The following is a 12,497-nucleotide window of genomic DNA, read 5'->3' on the forward strand; positions in this document are numbered from 1 at the left end:
CCTGTAATTCCTCGGAACTGTGGGCAACGGTCCCGCGGGCCAGGTGCTCAGGGAATTCCCAGGTCAAGGACACAGTAAAAGCCCTGACTGAGGTCCAGCTGCCGAATGGGAGAGGGCCGTCCTTGCTCTGTGCTTGGGAAGGCCTCCGTTTCCCTACTGGTTTCCCACTCGGTCTAGTGAGAACTGCCCCTGAGGCCCTGAGGTAGAGCCACTCCAGAGGCGCCGGCTGAGGTCTGAGGTGCCGGTTCGGGCTGGGTGAGGCCGCCGCGCCCGCCGAGGGCGCTCCAGACCAATCCTCCTGCGCAGTCGCGCGCCGCCGGTGCTCCTCTAGCCGCAGAGAGGTGGCGCAGTGCATGTCGGGAAGGCGGTGGGCAGGTCCGGCCCTTAGCGGTGGAGGGCGCCATGGTGGGTGGCGAGGCTGCCGCTGCCGTGGAAGAGCTAATCTCGGGTGTGCGGCGAGCGACTGACTTCGCTGAGCAGTTCCGCTCCTACTCGGAGAGCGAGAAGCAATGGAAGGCCCGCATGGAATTCATCCTGCGCCATCTGCCCGACTACCGCGATCCACCCGACGGTGGCGGCCGCCTGGACCAGCTGCTCTCCCTCTCCATGGTCTGGGCCAACCACCTCTTCCTGGGTTGCAGGTGCGGACCCCTGCCGGCTAACTGACTCTGTCCCAACCGCAGTCCTAACCCCAGGGCTAACCCCTGCCCAAGGCTGACCCCGTCCCCAGTCTCCAACCGTACTGGCCAGGTCTAAGGCAGAGTCCCACCTTAGCCAATTCTTGAAAAGATACTAAACCTCTCAGAGCTTCGACTTTCTCATCTGGAAAATGAATTGTGATGACTACAGTATTAAAGGGTGAAAAGCACTTAGCACAGGCGGTCATCTAGCAAGAAGAGCCCTATACATGCTAGGCGTTCGAGTTTGTATTTAGTAATGCAAAATACAAATATTTTGTTTGTATTATTACTGTAATTACTTCAAACCATCCTCTTTCTGCGTGCATAATTTTAAGTTCATTAGCTCCTTTCTTCCACATGGCAAACGTGCAGGGACAGAAACTGAGATCCCCAGTTTACATAAGCAACTGAAGAGAGGGAAAGAGACATACCTAGGACCATGCAGCTTCTGGCAGGATTGGTGGATTTTACCATTTATGGCTGGATGTAGTTTGTGGCCCTTGGCTTTTTCTCTCACATCCTAGTCTGCTGGACCCAGTAGCAAGCAGCACTCTTTGCCTCTCTGCCTTTCCTTTTATGAAAATAACAAATGCCTTCAAGAACTGTGTTTGAAATGCTTGAAATATAGCACTCTACCACTCCATGAAGTGGTTGGCAAATCTTTAGGCTCCATCCTTTTATTTAGCATTTCCTGAAATTCTGTTAGGATAATGAAATGACTTAGTTGACTAGTTCTGGTCTCTGTGCTCCTTATGGCTGTGTGGTCACATGGCCCCTCCAGTCCTAAGCCACTTGGTTTTGCTTTCAGATTTGGGGAGTTATTGGAACAGAATTTTGGGAAGCAGGGCCTGCTGCATCCCTTCTGTTTCTCTGACTTCCAGGTGCCCCTAGTAAATTCTAGTTAACAAGATCCAAGATTAGGCAAAAGAAGGAATATTGGACAAATGAACAAGTAACATTATTTTCATTAGACCAGTATTCCACATATTAAAAAAAAAATTGGCCCTCACACCATATCCAAGAGTATGTACTGCCAGATGTACAGTGCCTCTGGTTTTGTAAGTCTTGTTTTGTAAATCTTACAACACCTGCTCTGTCGGCATTCCTAGTGCCGCTTCTGTAGCTACATGCGGAAGAACTATTTTCTGACTTGATGTTGCTATCAGTTTCCCCAGTAGTATCAAATTGTTCCTCTGAGAGTTGCGTTTATAGTCCAGCTACCTGCAGTTTCTTTTTAGCCCACAGTGACAATAATTCTTCCAGGGTTTTTATCTTACTACTTTTTATTGTGCAGTTACAACAAAGACCTTTTAGACAAGGTGATGGAAATGGCTGATGGGATTGAAGTGGAAGACCTGCCACAGTTTACTACCAGAGGTGAATTCATGAAAAAGGTAAACAGGATTTCCAAGTGCATTTGAAATGGTATAGAGCTAATGGCCCCTGCCTTTATGGTGATGTGTTAGAGTATATTGTTTTCTGAATGCTCTTCTTTACTACCCCAATCTTAGCCCTTTCATTTTATTTCTCTGTAACTGGTATAAAGCTTTTCATAACCAGATAACAACTCAGTAGGTAAATTACACAGTGGGTGGAGTAACACATAAATTCAACCTCTTTAGTTCCTTTAGGAACATTCTGTTTAGAGCTTTTTGCTTGAATTTTAAGAAAATGTTGGTTAGAATGCTAGTTTCCCACTTATTAAAAAATCTTATTGATAACATTAACTTATCCTTACCGCAGTGGTTGAGGACACCACCAGACTTGTTTGGCCTCTCTGACTTGTTGACGGAAATGTGGATGGTGTGATATCCACACATCGTAACTGTTTCCTATTCTGCCAGGCTTGGTCTGATCTGAGGCTGTGAATTTTTCCATAGTGAGCTGTTGCCTGTCAAGCCTTGTATTTGCCTGTAGGGGCAGGGGCCATAGTGTGTGTGGCAGAAGAAAACTCAGAGGATACCAACTGCTTTTTACTGTCTCCCAAGATAGGCTTTTTCTTATTTGCCCTGGTCTCCTTAGGCAGTGGAATTAATTGTTTCTTCATCCCCCATAGCACTTCACCCAGACCTTTTTAAGGGCACATGGTAAGCTTCTTGAGAGATGAGATGGTGCTTAAGACATTGATCCTGTTAACTCTGAAACCTGGTGTAGGCATGCACTAGAGAAGGTGCTCAGAAAATGCTTACCGAATTGACCAAAGGCTGCTAGCCTGTTAGTTCTCATCTCAGAAACATAGGCAAACGCTTGCTTCACCCCACTTGGGTCTTGTTTTAGGAAGCAGGACATAGAATAAGGTTCCCTTCAGTGTGGGTTTTGGGAACTAATCAAATCCTCAGCTGCCCCAAAAGTATTTCAGCCCCAAACAGCAAACCCCACTTGATTTCAGATAGTGTCCCTTTAAAAGTATTGTTGTTTTTTTTATGTCAGAAGCTTTCTCTATCTCCTTTATACTGTAATAAAACTTTATTACACACACACACACAAAGTATTGTTTTGTAACTGAATCTGGAATCAAAAGTTTCAGGTTGAGTTCAAGGGGCTATTTTGTTTTTCATATCAGCTGTTAACAGGGCTACTGTTTGTAGCCAGGGAGCCATTGTGAATTGTGCATTTGTGACTTTTGGAATTCTCCTACGAAATATTAAAAAAGAAACCTGGAGTAAGTCCCTTAGTATCCAGGTCGTCAGGTTCCTTGGGCTCAGGCATGGGACAGTTAGATAATTTCTGGCCACATGGGTTAGGGGCAGGAAGGGAGTAGGGTGAGCTTTCATTTCTTGACTGTTCATGGCCAGTTCTTTCCTTGACTTTTTGCTCCTAAGAGGTGGTCTGCCCTCTCTAAGATCTGTTTTTCTCGTAAATATTATATTTTTCTCTTCACAGTCATGCTGGGATATTGGAGCTCATAACACTTGATGAATTTTGGGTTTCAAACTCCAGATGAGACTAAGGAGTTTTTGTAATTAACAAGCATGTCCCTAACATTATCCATAGACCAGAGTGAAGAAGTATGTGTGTGTGGTGAGGGAAGAATTTCTAAACTGTTAAACATTTTGTAAAGGGGTCTGGAACCGCAAAAATGTAGGGAACCCCTGTTCTGAGTTCATTTTTGAATCCCCTGTTCATTTTTGACACTCACAGTGTCAGCCTCCAGAGTAGAGTTCTCAGGGATGAACTTTGGCATCCCTGAAGCCAGCTTTGCCATCAGACTAATCACTGGCACCTAGTTACCTGGAAGAAGCCTTCAGGGTGGCTGCATTTCTATAGCACTTTTGGATTATGTATGTTTGAACTTCCTTCAAATAATACTTAGGTTTTTTTAGTAACCCAGTTAAATTTTAGACTGTCAGTGTCACTGAAAATGAAGCTAAGTAGATTCTGAAAAGTGAGATACTTGGAGGATGTGTAGTGTGTTGCCAGTTGGTAAAGTCTTTTAGATAAGCCTGTCCTGCGAATGAGTCGTCTTACCTGTTCCATGACAGAACTGTGGTGTGTTGAAGGCTGTCCCTTCTCTTCTGAAAGCCACCCTGAGTGCCCACTGCAAAGAGAGCCCTGGGGGCTTTGCAGCAGTTTGTGTGTATGTGTGTGTCTTGTCTTGCCTGAGGTTTTTGCATGTAATAGAGGTTGACAAACATTAAGCACCATTGCGAGCCCAGAGACAAAAAAACAAAACAAAGAACCTTGATGTTGAGCCATGCACTTGAAAAGGTCAGTTATGGTTCTGCCCAGAATTGATCCTTAGCTCTAAGAGTTTTTAGTTGGATTTTGAAGCTAGCTACGAAGTAGAAATGAATCGCCTGGCATCAGTGGTATACAGAGACTGGATAGTGAAGATTATTTAGGGACATTAAGTTCTTTAAAGGTTAAAAAAATACTTTATGGATATTTGGCACTTTTAAGGCCAGTAAAAATGAGGTCTGTCCAGCTTTTTTTTTAAGGGGGTATGGTGTGGGCAAATCTGATAAAAGAAATGAGCATGGGACTCTGACAGGTGGTATTTGTCAGACAGTTGCAGTGTATGATTTTTCTTTGGAAAAAAGAGGTTCAAACACAAATATATTGAACACTCTCAATTATCCACCGGCCCTCCCAAGGTACCTACCAGCAGAACTTTGTGATCAACCACGTTAGCCATTAATGAGCAATAATTAACCCAGTGCAGCAGCTCCCTCAGGAATGGTGTTGTTACTGAGACTGTTTATATTATTTCCAAGGCATCATCTTAAGAAGAGCAGTGATTCACTAGGAAGTTATCGTTATTGGCCAAAGAAAGAATCTGTCCACTTAACTCCATTTTTCCTGAGAACATTTTTATCAAGAGGGAAAATGGCAGTATGGAAAGTGACTAAATATGAAATGTGGAAGAGAAGTTAGAAAAGTGTGCTTGCCTTTCAGAGAATTTTTCTTCTTGTACATTATATCCAGTCTTGGAAAGCTCTGAAGTAACAGAGCAGCCACTCCACTGATGGAAGGAGATGTGATTCTAGTAAGATGGCAAGTATTTGTCAATATTAAAAAAATTTTTTTCAGCCTGCCAGAGTAGTTAAATCAGGTTTTGTCTTGGATCCTAAGATAAATGCTTCGTGGAGCTACCTTTCTTTTTCCCTTTATCCACAGAAATAGAACCAGCCAGAAGAGCTGTGTCTGACCCTACAGGCCAGTCTGTTGCCCAGCATGAGTGAATCACCTACCAACACGAGTGTCAAAGACCAGACTTGAAACAGCCAAAGCCAGGGGCAGCTCTGCTGCTACTCCAGTCTTGGTCTGTCCTGTTGGAAATTGAAGAGAGGGCTTACCGGATTCTCTTTCCCTTTGGAATAAAGATGGTTTCTTTAGGTGGTAACTGCATTTTCCTCAAAGGAGAAAGACCTCTTATATTTTGCTCTTGCTGAGGAATTTTGCTTCTTCACTTCTCAAAGACTGATATGACAGGCTTAAGCCAGGAAATAGGTCATACCTTGAAAACTGATTGCTAAAAAGACTCTGATTGACTCACTTGCACTGCTAAATGTTAAGGAAATCCATTCAAATAGGTGACAGCCAAAATGATTTCTTCACACCCTGCTTAAGAGTTGTCTAAAGCCAAGTTTAAATTTACCAAAGGTGCTAGAGAGTACCCAGAAAGAATATATCTGCTTCAGTTCATCACTATTTGAAGACATGCATTTACAGTTTCTAATAGTGTGAAATTCAGAAACACATAACCTTCACATCTTCTAAATATCCTGAGTCAATGTGAAATGTTGTGAATTACTACCTGGATTCAACTGATTTTAATTTAGAACAATAAAGGGTTTGTGTGATTCTGTTTTTAGAAGCCTTCGTTGCAGAGCATGCCATGGAAAAAGTTATTTTTTAAGTATTTCTGTTATTACTGTGAATTGTGAACATTAACAGATCACAGGTGACAAAACAAAAAATCTGCTTCCAAGTGGATGGTATGGTCAGTGTTTTGCTCTATCTTCTGTACATAGTAAACTCTTAATAATTTCTGAGTCTACTTACATACCATCTGGGTAGGACATAAAATTTGTATCACTGCTGTATTTTTACTTATGAATTTGAGTCATTAGACTACATGGCTACTAACTTTTTCTTTTTTTTCCTAGCACCAAAGCTAAGGCAGAAGATTCGTCACACTTTCATCATTAGTTACAGACTTGGAAAGGAGGCTGGCATGAATGCGACATTGACCTCAGCGGCCTCTTAAGATTCTTGGTATTAACATGTAGCAAAGAGGCAATTAGAATGAAAGGGAATCTTGTCTAGATTGGCATTTTTAAAGTTCTCATTTTTCTAGTAGCTATCATTGTAAAAGTATGCGTGGATATTTATGTGTTTATAAATCATGCCCTCTTTTGTTGGTCAAAATGTTTAAAGTGCCTATTTTTTTTATGTTGATGTAATAATGGCAGGTAATGAATTATACACTTTGGACTTTTCAGCAGTGTACCTTTAAGTGTGATTCTGCTTTATAGTCTTTTTCCTCTGCTGACTGAGGCAAATCATATCCCTTATTTCTACCTGAAGTTTATACCATCCATATACCCTGTTTCCACACACATTTCACCTTTTTTAGAGATGACTGAAAATCAAAATCATAGGGCTTCAGGTTTATCTACCAGCTCATGGGAAAAGGCAGCCTTATTTTTTAAAAAGTCTTATTAAAAAAAAAAAAGCCTTATTTTAAAGCTCACTGAAACAAGATTCCACAGCTTGGTCTCTATAAGGCCTTCCAGGCTGCTGAGTAAAAAGCCCATACTCTTTTCCTGGAGGGAGCCTGAGGTTTGGTTTTCTAGACTTGAGGAACTGCCTTGTACAATCCCTCAAGAAATACTTATTTAGTGCAGTGCTGCTTTGCGCTGAAGTTCTCATTAATTTCCCTTTCAGTTGATGTGTGTTTCTTATCCCCCGCCCCGTTCCTCTTTCTTATTTAGTACCCACTCTTATGTGCTTCTCTCTAAGCATAAATACTAAGGACTTCACGTGGGGACAGCAGTGTAACAGTCACGGCAGGATTCCCTTATCACTGTGCTTGGTACTGGGGGTAGTGGCAAGATATGATAGTGGGCCTGCCTGAGCTTAATCTGCTGGGGAGCTCAGGACACTGAAGTGCTGAAGAGGAGAGTGACTGGGAGCCTGGTGCCTGGGAGCAGAAAAGGGGGACGACTCTCACCCATGATTCGAGGCTGAGGCCAAATAGCACACCACATCTCTGTGCAGCTTCTAGCTCTGATCTGTAGTGACCACTAGGGTGGGCCAGGTGAAGACCTTGGGACCTCTGACAAGTCACTTCTCTCCTGTGGCCTTTCCTGGAAAATGATAATCATAGAAATAGCTACCACAGAGACCTGTGACAAGGATTAAGGGCCAAGTATGGTGCTCAGTTAGCCCCGGCCTCTATAGGATATAATTCCCCAATAAAATACTCAATATCCTATCAGGAGCACATCCATTGCAAATTCAGCTTATTTTTGAAGACTTCGCCAGTTAATCAAATTTTCTGATGTCATTTTCTAGTGGATTTTCTCTCATTTCCTCAGCTTAAACGGCCTTTAAAAAATTTTATTTTAGAACAATTTACAGGAAGTCTGTAAAAATAGTTTATAGAGTTCCTGTATACTCTGCAGTTTCCCCTATTATTAGCATCTTACATTAGTATGGTACATTTGTTACCATTAACAAGCCAATATTGATACACTCTTAACTAATGTCCAGGATGTCCACGCTTCACTGAGACTTCATTTTCACTTGATATCCTTTTTCTGTTTCAGGATCCCATTACTCTCCCCAGGATAAGTTGCCTGTTTTTCATCTTACCTTTATGTCTACGGCTATCTCCCGTATAAAATTAATATTTTAGACTTTTATCCTTTGTTTACTTGGAATAGAAAGTGGCATAGAAATCTCATATTCTGCATCGCAGCACCCCTTGTAGGTTAGTAAAATGGCCCACTTTTAGATTTGAAACAGGAGCTCACAGGTAAGATACAAGCTACAAGCCACTGGTGGTCTCATAGTCTTGCCCACAAAATGGAGTGAGGATCAAGTGAGATCATACTAAGGGACATGGTAAAGTATTACTTCAAGTAATGACTAGGAGGGGCTCTCATCTGTTAGACATTAAGTCTCAAGACCTTCTGAAGAAGCAACCACAATTGATAGAGACAACCCATGGATTCAGTCAACTGCAGATCATGTAGTGCTGCAGGTCCCTGTTTATTGGTAGCGATTTACGTGTAAGTGGACCTGTGCAATTCAGACCTGTTTGGGTCATCCATACCAACAGTACAGTTTAGGGTGCTCAGTTAATAGTGATGCCCTTTCATATTATCCAGAAATTGCTTTTTGAAACATTGCTGAGTCTGTGGCCCACCTGATAATCCCTTTCTACCTGTGCACAGGCAGTTTCCCTCTAAGCTTTTCCAGGATCCACTTAGATCTGTGGCTTACCCATTCTATGGGCACTGGGTGGAATCACATTAACTGTCACTGCCCATCCTCTGTTCCTCTGCTATCTTTAGTAAATGAGTGAATACACAGTGTGGTATCTGACAGGAGATATATTGCCGTGTTTCCCAACTGTCCAGCTCTGCCTGGGTCCCCTTATGTCTGAAAGGAGACTGAAACCTCGGGGGTCTGAAAGTCAGCTTGTCATCTAGCCCTGTCTCTCATTCTTGACTAGGTTAGGGACCCCTTTCAGTTCTGTAGTAGTAAGAATAAACACAACCCTTAAGAGGCAAGAATTTTAGAACTTAAAGGTTTGTGATCATATGGAAATAGCTTCCTTCAATAAACAAGTACTAGATGCTAAAACAAACTGCCCTCCTGCATAGTATACACACACACTCCCTAAGAACAGAACCTTACCTGGCTTGTTTTTCATTAAAATCAATAAATAGCCAGATAACCTATTTACTTAAATGAAAAGCAAGCCAAGCAAGTTGTTTATTTCCCAAAGTTTACTCTGTCCCTTCAAAGTTAGGACTCCTGGGGCAAGGCACAGCAATATTTCACTGCCTTTCTCATTTTGGTCTGGAAGGCTTTTTCACACTGCCAGCAGTAGAGGCCGGAGAAGGCAATGGCACCCTACTCTAGTACTCTTGCCTGGAAAATCCTATGGACGGAGGAGCCTGGTAGGCTGCAGTCCATGGGGTCGCGAAGAGTCGGATACGACTGAGCAACTTTGCTTTCACTTTTCACTTTCATGCATTGGAGAAGGAAATGGCAACCCACTCCATTGTTCTTGCCTGGAGAATCCCAGGGATGGGGGAGCCTGGTGGGCTGCCGTCTATGGGGTCGCAGAGTCAGACACGACTGAAGCGACTTGGCAGCAGCAGCAGCAGCAGCAGCAGAGGCAGAGTTCTTCACATGTGCTCCTACCTGAGATGGAAGTGGGCCTGAAGCCTTGCTCAGAAGAGTCCCAGCTGAGGAGGTGCAGTAGGACGACTGCATCACGTGCACAGATTCCCTTGGAAATCAGAGACTCAAGTTGAGACTATTAAGAGCTCACATTAGATGGAGCTAGTTCTTACCTGTTCTAGACCTTGGCATGTGAACCAGTTTTTTCCCCTTGACGTGCTGTCAGACAAGGATGCCTCTTTAGAACATAAGCCAGGCAGTCACAGCCCAAGTCCTATCTTTTCCCAACCAAGTAAAAGTAGGTTAGCAAACCAAAAATATCCTTGAATAAGGCCCTGGGAGAAAGATGCTGTTAGGAGCCTGAGACAGGTCTTGGTCCACCTGTGATTTAGTGAAGGGGCAGTTAACAGTGAAGTCATCCTTGAACTGCATGGGCCTAGTGATTAAAGCCCTTGCTTTGCTGTCAATGCTAGCACCCAAATCTCATGCTGCTAGGGCTGCATTTTTCTTTCCCTTTGACATTTTCATTAAGAATGTTTAATTATCCCCAGTAGCTGTGGACTGGTAGTAATTCCTGCCTCCTGAGTTCCTCGGTGTTAGGATGATTCCTACTTTCATGTTTATTGGGGGATTCCATAGAAAAACTGTATGAGTACCTGGCTCTTGGTGAGCTCCCACTGCTTCATTTCTGCCCTGCTTTTCCTTTGAGACCATGGTGGGAAGATACAAAATGTTTCAACTAAAATTTACATGAGATAAAAATAAACACCCATTATCACCCCTCCATGCCAGGCTTCATCCCCAAAGCTGCAAAAGGGTGGACCTGACATGCTACCTGGCACCGATTAGGTGCCAATGGGTGCCAGCATTATCAGCAGACATGCTGACAGAACAAATGGCAGCAGGCACTGTACAGTACAGCACAAACTAAACACGAGGCTGTTCTGGATCCAGGCAGAAGCAGGATGGGAGGAAGGGCCAGCACACAGCCAGCCTTGGAACCCCTAATCTAGGGGTCTGGGGCTTGTAAAGGCTGTCGCTATGTTCCTTTTTCCATAAATGTGGACTTTGCCCTAGTAGTGGCTGAAAGGCAGACGTCTTGCCCTAAAGTATCACACTGTAAATTGCCTAGATTCCTTATCATTCTTGGGTGTGAATTTTGGGTCTCAGACAACTGGAAAAATTTGGTCTTAGACCAACACCTACAGTCCTCACTTCCTCTTAAGCCAGCTGTTTTCAGCTTCTCAGGTGGTGAGAATGACTCATGCTTCCTTCTACCTTTGTGCTTACTGAATTATTTTTTATGACAGTGTTCTACTTTTGTAACAAAAAACAGAAAGCCGCTAATTAAAAAAGTGTTCCCCGAGGATTCATGGACCCTGGAGGTTCACTGCTGTCCTGTTGGCCTTCTGCCCAGGCCTGTGCATGTACTGCCAGAGTTATCTGGAAAGCAGTTCCAAGTGTTAGCTCCACTCTATGGTACTTATAGTATGGCTCAGCCTGATACCTCAAACAGAGTCTTGAGGGTGCCAGGGTGATTGTGGTCTGTCCTCAAGCTCCCTTGTGCACAGTGCCCAGCCCATGTCAAAGAACCAATCAGTAAGGGCTAACAAAAGCTAGAAAGGAAACTTCTTCCTAACAGATGGTATCATCAACTCACCACCAGGCCCCAGGACCACCCTCACTCGTATTTCTGACTTGCAAAAGGTTTCTTGTACCTAACCCCTGGGATGTCTTCATTCTAAAGGCAGTTTTCCGGCTGATATTCCAGAGTCTCTACCTGAAATCACAGCCTTAGGTGCTTATGCAGGTGCAGTCACTACAATGCAGCAAGGTCACTAATCTAGAGTTTTCTTTGGAGGCCATATTCTAAGCCTTGAGCCAAAGCTGAAGATACGGGCTGAAGTCTCTGGATTCTTTCCTCTTCTCTGCCCAGGATGGTTATCTGAACAAGAAGCTTCCTGTTGTCTTTGTATTACCACCGACACAAAAACAGAAAACCTCCCAACTCAAGTTTTGTAGGATGACTTTACACAGAGGCTAGCCAAAGAGCTGCAAACCTCTCTGCATCTGCATTCTTCTAGTGCATTCTTCTAGTGTCGCTAGTCCAATTCAGCTGGTGGGCTGCAGTATTCTTGGCATAAGGCCTTCTTTGTAAAGGGGAAAGAGCAAGAGAGACTTCAGACAGGAAGCAGCATTAAGAAGTCTACCTTAAGCGTGCTACGTTTGCACTTTGGCAGCGTTCAGCACACCACAGATGCTCTCCTACATTCTATGAAGAATGACAACTAAAGCAGATTAGGCTGATGAGTGGATCCTTTCAGAGAGAGGCTCTGGTTTCCTCTAGACAAAATTCCTAACCCAGTGGTACATTAAAGATCCCAGTCTGGCAGGTAAGACTTTAGATCAGTTATAACATCCTCCCAAAAGACTACAGAAGCATCACACTTGTAACCAAACCAAGACCATCACCATATAAAGACCTCTCTAGCTAAAAGGTTATTATTTCCTTTTACTCAGCAGAGCACACACTATATTTAGTCTTCCCAAACACATGATTCCAGAAGTCACTGGTAAACAAAAGCATCTTGTGGCCAAACTTTAGCACTACGTCAATGGCAGAGTTCCTGACAGTCCAAGCAAGCTCTTAACCGGAGTCTCCCATGTGCCAGAGAGGAAGCTTGGAGCCTTTCCTTCCAGAGCTCTTGATTTCAACCAGCTAATGTTGCTGAGCTAAGAAAGATTTGCAAAGGGTGCATCTCATTCAGCTTTTGGGCCCAACTAAAAGAAAGCCCAGTCCAGGCTATGAACAGGAAACTCAGAACAGCACACATGTCTGTATATTTTTTCAAAGGATAGAGGAAAAAGTCAATTCTTTAAAACAAAATTTTGTTTCTAATATATCTTTGTGCTCTGTATCATATACTAGATAACAAGATAACTAAAATTTCCCCT

The 12,497-nt window shown here is 43.4% G+C and overlaps 1 protein-coding gene across 2 annotated transcripts; it reads left to right on the plus strand.

Annotated features, from left to right (window-relative positions):
* Positions 211 to 6,639, plus strand: CDKN2AIPNL (CDKN2A interacting protein N-terminal like). 2 transcript variants are annotated; one of them, XM_005683309.3, is made up of 3 exons: positions 211 to 641; positions 1,975 to 2,074; positions 6,290 to 6,639. In XM_005683309.3, the coding sequence occupies exons 1-3, from the start codon at positions 403 to 405 to the stop codon at positions 6,299 to 6,301; spliced, it is 351 nt and encodes a 116-aa protein (XP_005683366.2). In that variant the 5' UTR covers positions 211 to 402; the 3' UTR covers positions 6,302 to 6,639. The 2 variants fall into 2 exon arrangements, with proteins under 2 accessions (XP_005683366.2, XP_017905874.1); XM_018050385.1 differs by lacking the exon at positions 6,290 to 6,639 and adding an exon at positions 5,298 to 6,283.

Source organism: Capra hircus, chromosome 7 (assembly GCF_001704415.2).
Source record: "Capra hircus breed San Clemente chromosome 7, ASM170441v1, whole genome shotgun sequence".
In the NCBI taxonomy this organism is placed as follows: domain Eukaryota; kingdom Metazoa; phylum Chordata; class Mammalia; order Artiodactyla; family Bovidae; genus Capra; species Capra hircus.